Genomic DNA, 17,452 nt, shown 5'->3' with positions numbered 1-17,452 from the left:
TCTATCTGTATGTGTGTGATGTGTGTGTTAAGTTTGCACTCTAGCCGTGCATTTTTATCACTTCTGCGGAGGGTTGCCACTCATCCATTATAATAAGGAATATTCCTTTTGGGAAAGAAAAAGGTTGCGTTCCAGATTAAACATAGCTGGCCTGGCCCCTGGCTCGTTGGACGCTGAAAGAATAGCTCGTCCATCTCGGCTCACGCTTAAGAACGCTGTCCCTTTTGCCACCTTGTGTAATTGCAAGAGCTTATGGGGAGCTAAAATTTTGCCCTCTGCTCCTCGTTAAACTACCACTTGTAAAAGCGCTCAAGCGTGGATGCAGCACACTGCAGCTCAACGTTCCCAGACAATGATATAGATTTCCTCTACAAAAGAACAATTGAAAGGGTTGTCACAAATTTGTCTATTGTCACTGGTCGCTATCATTTCTCTGTTAATTGCCATCATTGTAATAGAATATTAGATGCACTACTGCGAGGGGAGTGTTGATGAAGGGGCAGCGCGAGCTGAGTTTTTCTCCTCGACCATGACCTTATCTGTCACAGCGGTAATGATAATAATGATGTGATACATCACTGATCGATGGAGGGATTTCTTTTTTGCCCCCTTTACCCACCCGGCTGCAAGGCTGTGCTGCAGGTTCGGCTACAAGCAGCTGTCCCTAGAAATAGGAGGGAGTCGGCCCTTTAGTCAGAAACACTTGAGAAAAATGGATGCTTGCCAGCAAGACAGCTTAAACCAGGGTTCTACTTATGAAAAGCGCTTTTACTGTAGGGTATATTGAGGGCCAAACCTGTTCACATGATCTGTATTTATTGCTTTGAGTTGTGCCAATAGAAAATTGGCACTGTGATATTTTTTTTGTAATCGAGGCATTTGTAGCAGGATTTTTTTCATGCTGAATTGGCCACAAATGATTTTGAGCATCACCTGGTAAACTGATGCAAATAGCCCAGTCGGTGCTTTGGTGTTGGCAGCGTGAGCACAAATCCCAGTAATCCTTGACACCAAAACTGACACCAAAATTGCCTAATAACTACACACAGCTCAATTTTTTCCACTCAGATAAAAATGAAGTTCACAGCAAGTGTAATAAAAGCAAGAAAAGAAACCACTGTGTATCCCAGTGCAGCCAGCACAAAGCCGCACCAGGTGCCAGTACAAAGACAGACACAACAAAAGGATAGGCACAGCCTACTCTCAGGTCACTATCTGTGGCTCAGGCCTTCGTTCCTTTGGCATCAGATATGATCTATATCAGTGTCACCCCCAAATTGCAGGAAAGCTCCTCTAGCCTTCAGCCATGAGCTGAATGTAAATGTGCATTTGACACCTATCTAAATAGCTGTCATAATTCATTTCCAGAGCTCTTAAATCTCCCCCTGTCACCTGGCACCTCTGCTGTTTTCCTGTCCAAAAACAGAGCACATTAGCCTTTATTGATGTGTTTGTCCTTTGATACATAATTCATCATTCAACCACATTTTTCTTTTTTTTCTAGAATTAGCATGTATTTTTCTGTGCTTGTTCAAACATATGGATTGACACAGACAAAGAGGTTGTACTTGGTGTGAGTTTGAACCTTGTGCTATATATCAGAAAAGGTCTCTTTTTCACGGCTTATTGAAGCAGAGTGATATAGAGCTTTACCGTCATGTTACTCCAAAGATGACTTACCTTCAGTGGTCACGACAATAGAGAAAAAAAATAGTTTCACAGACAGAACTTGGAGCAAAAAAGTCTTTTAACTTCAACCAAAAGGCATGCTGTAGATAAAACCTTCAGAGGTGCATTAAATACTGCGTAAACACTACTAATCAATCAAAGCACACAACCTGTAAAGGACACCAAATATTTCCTCTGGTTCTCCAGAACTCAGAGGAGGATGCTAGTCTTCTAGCATTTGCATTGATTAGTTGTTTGACAACACAGTGAATGCGTAAAAGCTCCCAGTGCACCAATTAATGTGCGATCTGTTGGTCAATGCCTTTAAAGCCCAGGCAGAAGTTCTTTCACATGACTTATGAACAATTTGTAATAGCAACAGTGTAAGAGCTTGCACAATGGGATTCAGAAAGAGGAAAGGGCTCTAGTATGAAATCACTACCTTCTTTCTGTGTATTGCTAGTAAGCCAACACTTGACATACACTTCTGCTGGCCCTTTGTTAGAGGTTATTTGGTTCAGATGTGTTTGCTGCAGGTTCAGTTAAAGAGCTGCCCGGCCTCTCGCCCGCTGACTGCCTTCCAGCAGCCTCTTCTTAAGCGGTCATGGACTGTTCCAGTGCATATACCACAGTGAAATAGACTTTTGCTCTTTTCTTCATTGTCACAAAAGGCCAGGCACTTCGCTGGAGTTCCCATTCCCTTTTTACATAGTGATAAGACAGCCATTATCCTTTGAACCTTTCTTTTCACTGTGCCAGGAGAAAAGGAAGAGTGAAAGAGAAGGAGGAGGAGGACAGAGAAAGATTTCTTCCCTGAGGTGAGCCTGGCCTCACCTCTGTGTGGCGGGCTTTTTTTTGTGAGCAGTGAAGAGGTCCTTAACCTTCTATCAGATGGAGGCACACAGTTGTGTTCTGCTTGAATAACTACATTGAAAAGCCCTGAAGCACGGGAGATGGTTCTATAGACTCTGCAAGTGGCATAGAGAGAGAGAGAGAGAGAGAGAGAGAGAGAGAGAGAGGGGAGGGTGTATAGTATGACCTGCTGGAGTGTGACCCTCACATGATGTGCACATTCTTTGTTAAAGTGCCCATCAGTGCTTCACTGTGAATCTGTGTTCTTTGTTGGATGGGTCTCGCTGACAGGATGGTCCTTCTCTAATAATGTCACAACAACACAGTTCACACATTTATGTAATACACTTCCTTTAATAGACCTCACTTCATTTTACAAAGTAGCAGTCTTTCTGCTCTCAGGTTGTAAATGGCTTTATGGTGGCAATACTATCAATATTAGAGTGCAGATATCTGAATGTCAAACTGCATGAAGGGCTCGTGGTGGCTGATGGCTGATGAAACTGCGGGCCACTTGTTTATACAGCACCACATGACAACACAACCCACCGCAGTGCTCAAGACAGCAAGAGGAAAGACGTATGTTATTCACCTTATTGTAGCCGAGATTGTTAGAGTTAACTAAAATGAAACAAAAAACCAAAAACTATGTGTGGAAAAAATTGTTAATGGGGGAAGAAAAAAACTGAACTTAAAAACATGAGAGCTAACTGAAATTCCACTGTCTACCGATAAAAAGATAACTCAAATTAAAAAGTGCAAGATGTCTCTTTAAGTTTTAATGTTGGTCTATTTATTGAGATGTCTACATGACTATGCTTAGGCTGTCTTCAAAAAGCACTGTATTTGCATTTTTATTTCTGGATGTTTGACATAAACTCTCCAAATTATACAGTCAGCGTAATAAAAACTAAAATGAAACATTTTGTAACAATAAAAACTAAACGGAAACAACTAAAACTACTTTGGAATTTGAAATGACACTGAAAACAAAAACGTATTAAATGAAAACTAATTAAATAATGCAAAACTGTAATAACTCATCCAGACTTACAGGTGAGTTTTGTTTTCTTTTTTTCTTTGTCTTTTCCTTCCTCCTTCTTCTTCTTCTGCTTTTTTTTTTTTTTTTTTTTTTTTAACTATTTCCCAAGTTCTTAAACAGAGCAAAGAACTTTTAACACAGCTTCTCCAAACATCCCAGTTTGATCTTGGACACAGAAAATCAATTATTCCATAAGCACCAAAATGACCAACATCAGCATTATTAGCTCTCTGATGCTAACAGTCAGTTGTGTATCCTTTGCTGGATAACAGCCTGTAGGCATTTGTTGTGGTTTACAACAAGTCTCCCAGCCCATTCTTCTTCTGATGAGTCTCTCAATCTCTCCCAGATTTGATGGTCCTCTGGTATGGATCTTGGTCTTCAGTCAGCCCATTGATTTTCAGTGGGATTCAAGTCAGGGCTTTGCACAGGCCAGTCTGTAACATTCACTTTGGTTCACGCAACAATGACCCAAAACATATGCCACTTTTAGTGAAGAAATCTTCACTAAAAGTGGCATATGTTTTGGGTCATTGTTGCGTTGGAAGACAAAGTGACGACCAAGACTCAGTTTTGCTGCTGACTGCTTGAGATTTTCTTTTGAAATCTTCTTTCTTCGTGGTTCCTTCGTGCTTGACGAGCTCCAGACGCACTGAAGCATCCACACAACATAATACTCCCACCCTGTGTTTTACTGGGTCTCTCTGGCCAAACAGCTCTACCCATATGGAAAAGAAATAGTAAAACCATATATGATTTACTCATGAAAGTGGCCACTTTCATGAGTAAATCATATATAAATCATATAAGGCTTACATGATTTACTCATGAAAGTGGCCACTTTCTCATTACTTTCGTATATTTTTTTAGTAAGTATCCAAAACATACAAGTTTCATTATATAATTTTTCAAGGGATCTTATATGTGTTTTCACTCTTGTATGCTTTTCATACAAGTTTCATACAAGACAGATACAAACTTTATAAGATTTATATATATCTTTTCCATATGGGTAGTTTCATCTTATCTTACTGGAGGATGTGCTTCCAGTATGTATAATCCTTCTCCAGGTTGTCCTTAGCATACTTCAGTATGGCTTGAAGGCGTCTCTTCTGCAGAAGCTGAGTTTTTCTTACTCTCTAACCTCACAGCCCATCCCTGTGCAGGGTTCTAGTGATTGTCTTCTTGAGACTACTGTTCCTGACTTGGCTAAGTCATTTACTAGTGTCTTGTTCTGGGGTGTTTAGACACATCTCTCAGTAGTTTTCTTTCCAAACTTTTTGAAATCTTTCACTTGCTAATCTCTGCCAGGCTTGTTCTGTACTGTGTGGCTCTCTTTGAATTTCTTGATGATACTTCTCGCTCCAGTTCTTGACAGTTAGAAACGCTGTGATAATTTTGTATGTCCATCTCCTGGTTTGTGACCATCAACAATTAATTTTCTCAAGTCTAAACTAATTTATTTCATTTTTGGCATTATGCTTTCTCAAGTGACAGCTCAAATCAAATACAGAACAAAGGTTTTTGTTCTGTGTATAAATTGGAAGAGAAGCCTCAGTTTTAACTTGATTTTACAAGCTTTGACCATTACACAGCTAAAGCAAATCATTATAGACCAGTGGTTTGTTTCTATGGCTCAAAAAAGGTCAGTTTTTCAGGGGGCTAATAATATTGACCCTGGTAATTTTTCTTTTCTGAAATAATTCTGTTGTTGTTTGCAAATAGAAAAAAATCATGCTCTCTAAAGACAATATTTTTAGAAATGCTATGAGGAAAATTTGTTTCTCTGTTAAAAAAGCAGCTGGGAAAACTTTGATTAAAAATTAAAATTTCAAAGGGACTAATAATTTGTCTTCATCTGTAAACCAAGTTATTTGTTTGCCATGACTGTTGTTGGTGCTCTTTCTGTTCTCCTCTACTCTGTCTTTTCTTACACCACATGGACAAAGTATGGAGTGACTTTGTCTATGTGTTTTTAGTGTTTTCTGTCTCATTGTCACAGGTATATAATATCATGCACCTAGCCATGTCTTTACAAACATTTGTGAAAGAATGGGTTATTCTAAAAAGCTTGCTGAATTAAAGCGTGATACTACCAAGATTCCATGATCAACAGCTGAATAAAAATTACAGATCTGAGGCACATACTGTATATATTTCGCCCATGCACTGCTGGCTCAATAACTGCAGAGTTCCACACCACAGCTGCCATTAACATCAGCACAAATACGTGGCATAGGTTTCCATTGCTGAGCGGCTTCTATAGGTATAATCTGTAAGTGCCCTAGTAGTTTTTCCTATGTAGTGTAACCCTTTTCACCAACTGGTCAAGCCAGATGGATGAAACTCCCTTAAATTGAGTCCACCAGAGGTCTTTTCCTATTAGGAGAAAGTTCTTCCTCCCTACTGTCGCCAAGTTTTTGGTCATGTGGATGTAATGTCATTCACACTGTATGCATATGTTTGAACTCTCTGATATTGTAGGGTCTGTAGGGTCTTAATGTTAATTTATGTTGTGTTATTTTGCTTTAAAATACAATGCTATTCTATTTAATGTTTTGGGAAGTTCTATGTGCCATGTTTCTATGTGCCTGTATTTCTTTAAGTGTCAAATAAATATGCCATTTTTGTTTGCACTTCTACTGATGCATGGACTAGTGACTCTGTTGGCTCTTCCAGTATCACTGACATTAGATGACAGAAGTCAAATGCTATAAATTTCTGTCTCCCATGTAAATGATCACAGGCTGTCAGCCACGCTTGTCAAATTAAACGTTTACCATAGTTGGTAAACATGCCATTCCATCTTTGCTCTGCAATGCAGCTTTCACGCTGTCAAATGCTTAGGCATTAGAAACTCTTTCTGGTGCTACAAGCTGAATTCCAGCTACAGAAATGGACCAAATTGGAGTTTTCTCACCTCTTGTTTTCAGTACGGTGTAGACACTAAACAGTCTACAAGTTTCTTTGGGTTCTTTAAACCTAGCCAGTGGACTGCAGCCATTAGCACTTATGGGTTGCAGTTTCCCAGTTTCCTCTCACTTTAATGTGATTTTGATTAGATCGGCTGGAATGAGACAGACGTTAGGTTTGGTGACATTTTAAATGTCTGTTTAGAAAACTGTTGCTGCAGGTGATGTTGCCCGGCAGCTGTTTATTTGTACTCCCCCTGTAATATTTTCCCGCCACACAGTCATCAGATAGCACATTTTTCAGAGACACTGCAAACTTCATTATTATTATTTTTTACCCTTTTGTGTTGACAAAGAGAAATAGTCCAGGGAAAATAATAACTTTGTTAGTGATTGTATAAAAGTGCCAGCTCAAGTACCAGCAGCTCTGCTGAATTTATACCCACACTTGAGCATTTCCTGACAGTACTTAAGATAGACTGCCTTTTGTCCTCTTTGTAAAGACTTGAGCAAGCGATTATTATTTTAGAAAGTGAGTGTGAAATGCCTGCCTGCCATTTTAAACAATATCACCCCTTGCACAAGTTCCACGTTTTAATTCAAGATTCTTCACTTGCCATGTCTCTCTCTTGCAATGACTCTGGCTTAACTTAACCACACGTAACATCCATTGTTTTGTTCTGTCACAGCTGTTGTTTATCACTAATTTGCAGAAGTGATGCAACTCTGTAGGATTTAATAAGCCCTACCTTTCTGCAACATTTACCTGCAGGCTCTGCCTGCCTTCCTTTTCAGGTAGTCTGGCAAACAGCAATTCAGGTGCTCAGGCACTGGGTGTGTGTATAAGTTACTTGAGGATTCACATCAGTATTGCTTGCTAAATTTGACAATTTGGAAATAATTTAGGGAGGAGCAAATCAAGTGCCTGTGAGCCATACAGTGAGTAACTTGGCCCTACAAGCTGTGCCAACGTCTTGTGTGCCAAATGTGTGGCAAGAGGGTGGCACGAACAGCGTGCCAGCGCTAGTCTGCCTGGCTGCCAGGCACTTCTCTTTATCCAATCAGACAGTTCGGTTTGAGTGAGACCCCCTATTCTTGTCTCTTCCCATCTCCTCCCGAAGCTTTGTAACCCTCCCGTGAAAAGCACAGATGCACACTTGCACACTATTAAGCCTCCTCAGTACAGTTACACTTACCTATAGACCATAACCAGGGAGTGAATGGTGCAGAGTGCTCCCTCTTTTTGTTTCTGTCTGCTGCTGCTGCTGCTGCTCTCTACTCCTCCATCTTTTTTTTCTTTTCTTCTTTTTTTTCTTAGACAACATCACAGGCTAAATGAGCATGCCTCAGTCTGTTTTTTAAGCATTTCATCAGCATTATAGAAAGAAGAGTGTGTCTAGAGATCTGTTTTTCGGGGATGTGTGAAAAAAAATTCTGCCTGTCTGTGTGTGGCTTTATTGGACATGATGAAGGATGATATTATGGTGGATGATGCTGCTGCTGCTGCTGCTGGGGCTGCTGGGGCTCTGAGATGAGGAAGGATCACATTTGTCTCACACCCGCTTAGTATAATGTGTCTATCTGTCCCTCTCCACAAGACTGGACATCAGTGTTCATCAAAATAAACATATTGTCAACACTGTTTTTCTTCTTCTTCTTTCTTTCTTTTTTCTTCTGGTAGTTTTTGTTAATTTTTCTCCCATTGCTGCTCTTCACATATTTGCCACATCTAATCCAGAAAACACGTAACGCCACTGTGATTGCATGGATTTCTTTATCGCTGAAATTCTAATCTATAGATGGACACGGAAGTGGTAACCCGACAACACAGCGTGAACTCTGATTTATTATGTGGGAGAGGGGTGCTGGGGAAGAAATCAGTGTAAAGGAGCGAAAATAAATATTCTAAGAGCAATTACTGCGAGTAGACGAGCTGCGATTCAATAGGGAGAAGGTGATGCGAGGTACTTGCCGAAAAGATTAAGCTAATGTCGGCACTCCTCTTATGTCTTCCAGGTTGATGATGCCATGCTTATGTTTGATAAGACTACTAACAGACATAGAGGTAAGTGCACAGCTTCTGTTCCCCCTTTCCTGATGTTTTTTTCCCCCTCTGTCTTTCCGAAAGGTGAGAAAATAGTCATTTTATGTCCTTTCCCCATGAGATAACACAGAACAGTTCCATTTCACATGATATTAGGTGTGCCATCTGTTCAACAATGGGAGCGTGTCAAAGTAATCAATAAGCTGGTATGGTGTTTAGAATGTTTGAGCATTAGATGGAGAGTGTGTGTGTGTCTGCGATGATGCTGGTGTGAGTGTTTCAGAGAGGTGCTTAAAGGGTGTAAAGATTGCGAGATGGTGGGTGCTGTGCAGTCAGATAACAGCATCAGATAAGACCCAGGAGAAGCACTGACTTTATCGCTTTATCTCATCAGCTCCTTATCTGAGATGAGGGGGGACATTTCTCTCTCAAGCAGAAGGACTTTCCAAAGACAGGTTTCCTCCCTGCACCACAATGCGGCGTCGGCGTATTTAAGCCAAGCGACACTCTTTTAGGCCCCGACTTAACCACCGGCAGACACGTATATAGGCCTGTCACTTATCCTCAAAACTGTGCGATGGTTGGTATTGCTGCCTCACACAGGTACGCTAAAGGAACTTTTTAGGAGACAGACTGTCCCTGGCTGTTTATGCCTGTATGTATCATTGTGTGCGTGAGCAGTCGACAGGCGCTGACAGGTATTTCCACAAGAAAAAGGAGCAGACACTGCTGTGTTTGTCACGCCAGTCAGCTCACTTGTAGGCAGAGCTGGCATCACAACCCTCTCACTCAGCTGGGCTGAGCATATAGATGTAAATATTTGTTTGCAGCGAAGAAGTCGTCCCCTCAAAGTGTATAAATGTTTAAGTGCAGTGTTCTGGGATCGAAAGCAGTTATTGTTTTGCGAGTGAGCTCTGTCTTTGGTTTTTAAGCTATATCCGTGTGTGAGTGCTGTGGAGGCAAACTCTTTTGAGTCTGGTAAACAGTTTCTAAGTGTGAAACATGTGAACTATAGTGGAAGTGATCTATGGCTTTGAGGGGATTTTGATCTGTAGTGACAGAACCCAGTGTGAGGTCTGCTTTGAGACGAAGGCTTTTCTCACACTCTCTCTTATTTCTTGCTCTTCTCTCTCCTGTCTGCTGCACCGCCAGCCCTCTGTGAAAGGGGCTGGGCGCCATGCTTGGAGAGTGTGATAGGCGTTTGCCTTTGGGCAGCAAAATGCCCTTCAAATGAAGACAGTGATGGAGAAACAGCCTCCTTGGCAATTTTTCTGATGACAGCGGGCATATTTATATTGAGTGTGACACGGAGACAGGCGTCAGGTGCAGTTCTTCCTGCGGTTGCTGTTTTGTCTAAGTAGCGTTTTGATTATTTGTTCCAGTGGGAATTTGACACGGTAGATATTTGCTTTTTTTCATCTTGAGGGAAAAAAAACAAAAAAAGCACAACAGGTCTTTCAGATGAATGGCGCAGAATATTACAAACCTCTAAGAAGTTATTCACCAGAGCCATTAATGTGACTGGTCATATTTTTATTTGCTATATTTACTTGAACATTGGGAGGTTATACTGTAAAAAGAAAAATGCTATTTTTACTACTTAAAACCTTTTAAAGGTGCTCTTTTACTGCTGCACAACAGCAAAGGTTCAGATGGCCTCATTTGAATGTCATTTCTGTAGCTTTTTTGTTTTTCTCCCTAAACATTTCTTACCTAAGGTCAGTGCTGTATATTGCTGTATAATGTGATGTTTTTTGTTTTTTTTTTTGGAAGAGCTTATTGTGTTTGAGATGCATGATCGACACTTGATTGTGAGTGTTTTCTTTGGGGCTGTGGTGAATTGGATAGAGGACAAACGTCACACTTCACTAGTAGCAGCATTGTCCTTCAGACGGTCCTGCGAGCCTGGCGAAACGACAACCAGAGGAGACATTCTCTACCCTTCTCGTTTCTACCTTTTTTTTTTTTTCCTTTTTACTCTCTATCTCTCCCGGTCATTCAGTCTTATTCGTTTTTCCTTTTCTTCTATCCAGTCACACTATTTCTGTCCCCAAACCATCTCCCATTCTGGCCTGTCTTCGCCATCTCTAGTCTTTCTCCTTCTGTCTCTCCTGTTAGAGGACACTCGCTGTAAGCAAAGCTCCTCACAAAGGCACACGCTGCACACCATCTCCTTGGCATTTAAAGGAGTAGAATACAGCCAATTGTGCTGGAAATTGAACTCTCTAAAGCCTCCCTTCCCGCTGCAGCAGTTCATTGTGGGTGAGTTCAGTGTCTTTGCTGAGCGGCTTGGGCTGTCCAGAGGTTGATGCCAGAGGGCGCCTATTGTTCCATGTTCTACTGCAGTGTCCCCCCCCCCCCCCCCCCCCCCACCACCACCACCACCACCACCCCACCCTCACCGACTCCTGCTCCGCCTCCCTACAACCTTCCCCTTTTTTTTCTCCTGACATTCATTTTGTGACAGAGAGGAGAATTTCAGGGCATTATTTCACAAGATATTTTTAACTTTTCTTGTTTATGGGTGGTTTATTCGGTTGTGCAGGAGGTCCAGCAAACAGTGCCTTTGCTCCAAAACACAGACTGGGGACAGGGCCATGAGCACAGCAGTCACAGACTACACATACCAGTCATCATTTCCAGCCCCCTCAACATGCCTTCACATGCCAAAATTAGATGACAAGACAAGCTATATGGGTGGGAAATAAAAGCTTTTGGTATAGCCCTGAGTCAAAAATCGTTCTGTCATCCCTTTACCTCCTCCCGTCCCACTGGCTGACATATGATCTATGATCTCAAATGTGATTTTCACTGTCAAACACAATTGGCAGTGCCATGAAGAGTGTTACAGGGGTGCAGAAAAATGGCATCTGTAAAAGGGATGGGATTGAGAGCATGATGAAAGAGTGGCAAATATCATTATCCGCCAAAGCATTGGGGTTTAATTTGTGAGTTACAAGTTACAGTAGATGATAAATGAATTCTTTGTCTTGTTACTCGTAAGCGTCCCTTATTAAGTGCTACTCTACCACACCGTAATTAGCCCTGCTTCTCCACCACAGTAGCACTCTCATTGTACCCCACGTATAATTCAAAAGGTACCTTGTACAAGGTGAAAATATTTAGCATAGATATTATTCACGAGCAGCTTCCCAGCATCACTCTTACTACACACAAATCAAAACAAGAACCACACGCACAACAGAAATTAGAGCAATGCAATTCCGATGCTAAAATATACTTGCAAGTTTCACGGATGATGATTATGATAATGATGATGATGATGATGACAGATCAAGCAGTCCAGCACGGCACAGTCTCCATGGCAACTTGATCTGGTCACAATAAAAGCTTGGCTGCAAGCACCAATAGGAAAAGTGCATTTTTAATTATTGCTGCTTCCCATGGCGAAGCATGGGGTTTTTTTGTTGTTTGTTTGTTTTTGTTTTTTGTTTTTTTGATGACCTGAAGAAGAATTACCAAATCTAAACATCAAGCTTGGTGTCAATACAGTAGCTGAGATATCATCTCACTTTCTGTTTGGCTGCTTCGCTCCAATTTCTATTGGCTGCAACAAACAAACTGTTTGAAAATTTAAACCAGTATAGTAAGTTGGTTTTTTTTGTTTGTTTGTTTGTTTGTTTTTTGCCTGTCGCGTTTGGATCTTTAGCCATCAGATTTATTGTCTGAAGGCCAAGAAAGATGCCTAGCGGATTTACTTTACCAAGTGGCTCATCATGGCCTTGCCATATTGGTCCATTTGATTGACCTTTATTATTATTATGTATTTATTTTATTTTATTTTCTGTTGTTACAGATGGGACAGACATGACTGTGGGATAGAACAGTGAGAAAGAAAGAATAAAAGAAAGAGAGGGTGAGAAAGAAAAACAGAGGGGAGAAGAGATAGTGAGAAAGGGAGGAAGAAAAAAAAATACCTGGATCACCCGTCGAGAGAAGAAAAAACAGAAGAGAAAACAAACAAAAAAAGAGCAACATAATAAACACAACACCATCATAATAAACTAGCTAACAGTAAATAACAGTAGATACTTAAATGTTATTAATGAAATGTTATTAATGAAATGTTATTGTGCAGCACGCAAGATCGACAGCGCGCAATGTGCTTTGAGGTAGCAGCCAAGAAAGGTGTAGTTTGTGTCTGTGAACACCCGTGTGTACACCTGTGTGCACACCTGTGTGGATCAGCACGCTTGTATTCAAAAGGTTTCTCCATGTAACGTGCGGAGGGCGGTGAAAGAGGCGAAGCAGCGCTACGGGAGGAAACTAGAGTCACAACTCCAACAGAGTGACTCTAGGAGCCTGTGGCGGGGACTAAGGACAATAACGGACTATAAAGCACCAACAACCGGTATGACGAACGCGGCCGTGACTCTGGCAGACGAGCTGAACACTTTCTATGCTCGCTTCGAGGCTGCAGCTAAGGTCTCCAACAATGCTAGTGTTAGCGGCGCTAACGGCTGCAGACAGGAAGATACTGCCAGCACCGGAAACGTGCTCGTCATCTCCGAGCATGAAGTAAGGAGAGCCTTCAAAAGAGTGAACACCAGGAAAGCAGCAGGACCAGACGGCATCCCAGGTCGTATCCTAAGAGACTGCGCATACCAGCTAGCTCCTGTGTTCACTGAGATATTCAACATCTCTTTATCTCAGTCGGTGATCCCCACATGCTTCAAAGAGTCCATCATTGTTCCTGTCCCGAAGAAACCCCACCCTGCTTCTCTCAATGACTATCGCCCTGTAGCCCTCACCTCAGTAGTGATGAAGTGCTTTGAACGCCTGGTCAGAGACTTCATCATTTCTTCACTACCAGACACACTGGACCCACTACAGTTCGCTTACCGTCCAAATCGTTCCACAGACGATGCCATCTCTCATCTCCTCCACACATCACTCACTCACTTGGACACTAGAAGGGGGAATTATGTTAAAATGCTCTTCATAGACTACAGCTCTGCATTTAATACCATAATTCCCTCCACACTCACCACCAAGCTGGAGCATCTGGGACTCAGCTCATCTATGTGTCAGTGGATCTCCAACTTCCTAACTGGCAGACCACAGGCAGTAAGGATGGGCGGACATGTCTCAGCCTCCACCACTCTCAGCACTGGAGCCCCCCAGGGGTGTGTTCTGAGCCCCCTGCTGTACTCTCTGTACACATATGACTGTGTGGCCACTACCAGCTCCACCACCATCATCAAGTTTGCTGACGACACCGTCGTGGTGGGCCTGATCTCTGATAACAACGAGACGGCCTACCTGAAGGAGATTAGGAATCTGGAGAACTGGTGCCAGAGGAACAACCTCCTTCTAAACATCAGTAAGACAAAGGAGCTGATAGTGGACTTCAGCACTAAGCAGGAGAGGAACTACCAGACCCCCGTCATCAACGAGTTCCCAGTGGAGAGAGTGGACAGCTTCAAATACCTCGGAGTTCACATCACGCAGGACCTGTCATGGTCCTGTCACATCAACACCCTGGTGAAAAAGGCCCGACAGCGTCTCTACCACCTCAGACGCTTGAGAGAATTCCAACTGCCCTCCAAGGTGCTCAGGAACTTTTACTCGTGCACCATAGAGAGCATCCTGGCGGGAAACATCTTAACCTGGTTCGGGAACAGCACCATGCAGGACAGACGAGCTCTACAGAGGGTTGTGCGGTCAGCTGAGCGCACCATCCGCTCCGAGCTCCCTGACCTGCACTCAATCTACAGCAGGCGGTGCCGGACCAAGGCCAGGAAGATCGTGAAGGACCTCAGCCATCCCAACAACAGACTGTTCTCTCTGCTGAGGTCAGGAAAGCGATTCCGCTCCCTGAAGACCAACACAGAGAGACTGAGGAGGAGCTTCTTCCCGCAGGCGATACGGTCTCTCAATCACACCACCACACAGTACTGACCCACACATACAGTTCTTACACACACACACTGGACTTTCTGGACATTGTTTTTGCACACATTGTTTTTTTGCACAACACTGGTCACTATATTCTTCATTTCCGGTTAATACTTGTACAGCTGCTGTTATTGTGTATATATTTATTTATATTTAGATTTCTTCATACATTCTTATATAGTTCTATATTGTGTATTTTGTTGTACAGTTATTTTATTTTCAACTTTAATTTATATATTTTATCTTATTCCTTCCCAGTTAAATTTACCCTTCATTCTAATTTGTGTTGTACAGTTATTTCATTTTTAACCTTAATTTATATTTTATTCCTCCTTTTTAATTTTTCATATTTATTTCCTATCTTATTCATAGCCTTTTCCTTTTTTGTTTTCTTTAGGTCACGAGCAGTTGTCCAAGCATTTCACTACATATCGTACTGTGTATGACTGTGTACGTGACAAATAAAATTTGAATTTGAATTTGAATTTAACGATGTGCTAGGGAGTGTGGGGAGCCATAGCCCCGTCCCCCAGGGCGTGAAGCAGGTATGAAGGAGAGGAGGTGTAGTAAGTTCTGTGAGGCTCTGAAAGAAGATCACTTCCACCAATTTTGGTCATGACTGGAATCATTTGCTACCTGAATGTGTTCAAAGTTTCAGTTAAATCCAGAATGGCAGTCTCGTCTATTAGGTTGGCATGGGGGAGGTAACTTGTGTCAGCCTTGATCTGTGATGCTTTTGCTTTTCTTTGGCACCTACTAGCAATCATTTGTGCTTCCAAGCAAGGTCATAATCAAGTGGCAACTTAGGGTTAGCTTTGGACTTGACTTTATGAAAGGAATCAGATGGAGTGTAGTCTTTAAAAATCTGCTTTATGCTTCCAGAGTTAAATGTATATTGTAAACACAACCTCAACTTTGACCTGTTCTTGCTGCAGGAGTGCCCGAACCACAGAAACAAGAAACGAGTGAAAAGAAAGTCTTATGTGGCCACCTGTATTTGTCTTCAAAAGTAAAACAGTGCCCATAAATGCCCATGTTTAAAAAAAAACTGCTTTGCAGCACAGATAAGAATTTTTACAGTCTGGTACTAAAGCTAACTTCCCCCTTTATAGCAACTGTCCAATAACTCACCCATAAAACTTTATTAAGGCTCAAAGTTAGGGATGTGGCTGCATTGACTGACAGAACACAGGCTGCTGACTCATACAGTTGTGTCAGGCAACTGTCTGCTAGGCTCCACATCCAATCAATGAACTGGAGCTTTTGATTATGTTTGTAGTTTTTACCTCTTTTGGAGATTGTTTACTGTAATTATCTGGCAAATAATATGTATGATGTGTCAAGTATGTCAACTCATCCAAGAGTCAGTCTGCAGTCTATGGCTGGATAGGTGCTAACCAAGCTTGCTAGCATTAGCTAATAACTTAGCAACCCTCTTGTCCAAAAATGGTAAGTTATGGCTCCAAGAAACAAGGATGGCAATGATTCTAATGTTGAGGCCTTAAAATGGGGCTTCACAAACCTTCACGGTGGTTACGTCTATTGATTATATACAGTATACAGTCTTGAGCGAGTAACTGAGGTCACATAGTTAAAGAAAAAAATTGCTAAATGTTTTGATTGACCTCAAAGGTCACTAGGATGTTAGGAAGGATTTAAGAAGCCTAAAAAGGCAGCAGCTGCACTCAGAACATCTTAATCCATTTGCAGTAAGCTATTTAACTATGCAATGGTGGATGTTGCTGTGATTATGCTATGATGTTACAAAAGTTTGTTTTAGATCATATACCATCTTATTTCCTGTAGGCTCTATAAATGTGGAAAACATGATGGGGAAAAAACTGAATTCATTACTAGTATAGAACTGAAAATAAAATAAAATAAAATAAAACAGACCACAAGTCATAAAAGTAAAACGAAATGGTTGTCACGTTGACATGGTTCTTTGCCCTCTTGTTCACTCATATTTTTTCGTGCTGCTGAAGAGATAATCCACTTTAACCTCTGTCTTTATTAAAGCTTTCAGAGTCTGTTACAGACGTAAAATTAATTAATGATAATCCTAAAGACTGGAAATGCGGATGTAACTAAAGCAAACTGAGTTAACTTCACCTCAAAAATTTGAATGTTTATTTTTGGAGCACTTTTCTAAACCTAATTGCAGAGTGCTTCACTCCTTGCAGCAACCTCACACCAAGCAGATTTTACTGTAGTAGGATGTCCATAGTTGGTTTACTAACGGTTCTTGATGAATCTTCCAAATAAGCGAGCATATGGGAGCAAAGGATAGAAAATGCATCTGTAATTTGTAAGACGATCGGCAGTGTTTGTGCTAGTCTTCTATTTTTGTAAATAATCAGACAGTGTTTCACTGTGGTTCTGCCTAAATAATGGTCCTGGTCATGCCACACATACTGCTACATTTCAAATGCTAATCCAAGCAACAGTGACCATCCTGGGAGTGGGAAAAATTCCATCTGCTGATGTGTCTGTCCAGTTGTTGTCTGGAAAATCTACTTGAGTAAGGTATTGTCTTTAGTCCCGAAACATGTAGAGGAAGGTAGCAACTGTTTGCTCCTCCTGTCATATGCCAGAATGCCCTGAGCATAGAATGGGGCACATTTGTGTACTTTGATTCATTTGGTTTCAGTTGTTTCCAGTCCCTGTATAACCTTGGTAAAAGCTTAGTTCATATTGTCAACAAAAAGTCAGACTTGTCCCAGGTGGGTGTTGGTCTCCACCAGGGCTGCCTTTTGTCAAAGATTCTGGTCTTCGTTTTTTATGAACAGAATTTCTAGGTACAGCAAAGGGGTTGTCAGGGGTTAAGACATTTGTTCACAAGTAAGAGAAATAAGACACTGCAGACCGACTCAGAGAGTATTAAGACATGCGCATGGGTGTGTGCCTCTCAGCAAAATCACACACACTGGGTTAAAGAATACATACTTGTATACTTGTCAAACATCTCAGACACTAAAGTAAGGAATGCATTATGTTCTCTTTAACAATAAACTT

At 41.5% G+C, this 17,452-nt stretch overlaps 1 protein-coding gene across 11 annotated transcripts in view; it reads left to right on the top strand.

The window, feature by feature from the left end:
• msi2b (musashi RNA-binding protein 2b) overlaps window positions 1–17,452 on the top strand; it is a 288,895-nt gene that overhangs the window by 158,816 nt on the left and 112,627 nt on the right. For all 11 annotated transcript variants that reach the window (XM_085364359.1, XM_085364356.1, XM_085364361.1 and 8 more), the window contains exon 7: window positions 8,491–8,539. In XM_085364359.1, the coding sequence (XP_085220485.1) occupies window positions 8,491–8,539 (49 nt within the window). The remainder of the gene's footprint in view (window positions 1–8,490; window positions 8,540–17,452) is intronic.

Source organism: Diplotaxodon limnothrissa, linkage group LG10 (assembly GCF_057381915.1).
Source record: "Diplotaxodon limnothrissa isolate DT_005_m linkage group LG10, D_limnothrissa_male_GT1.1, whole genome shotgun sequence".
NCBI classification, from domain to species: Eukaryota; Metazoa; Chordata; class Actinopteri; order Cichliformes; family Cichlidae; genus Diplotaxodon; species Diplotaxodon limnothrissa.
Note: the sequence above shows the minus strand (reverse complement) of the source record. Positions and strands in the feature narration are given on the sequence as shown.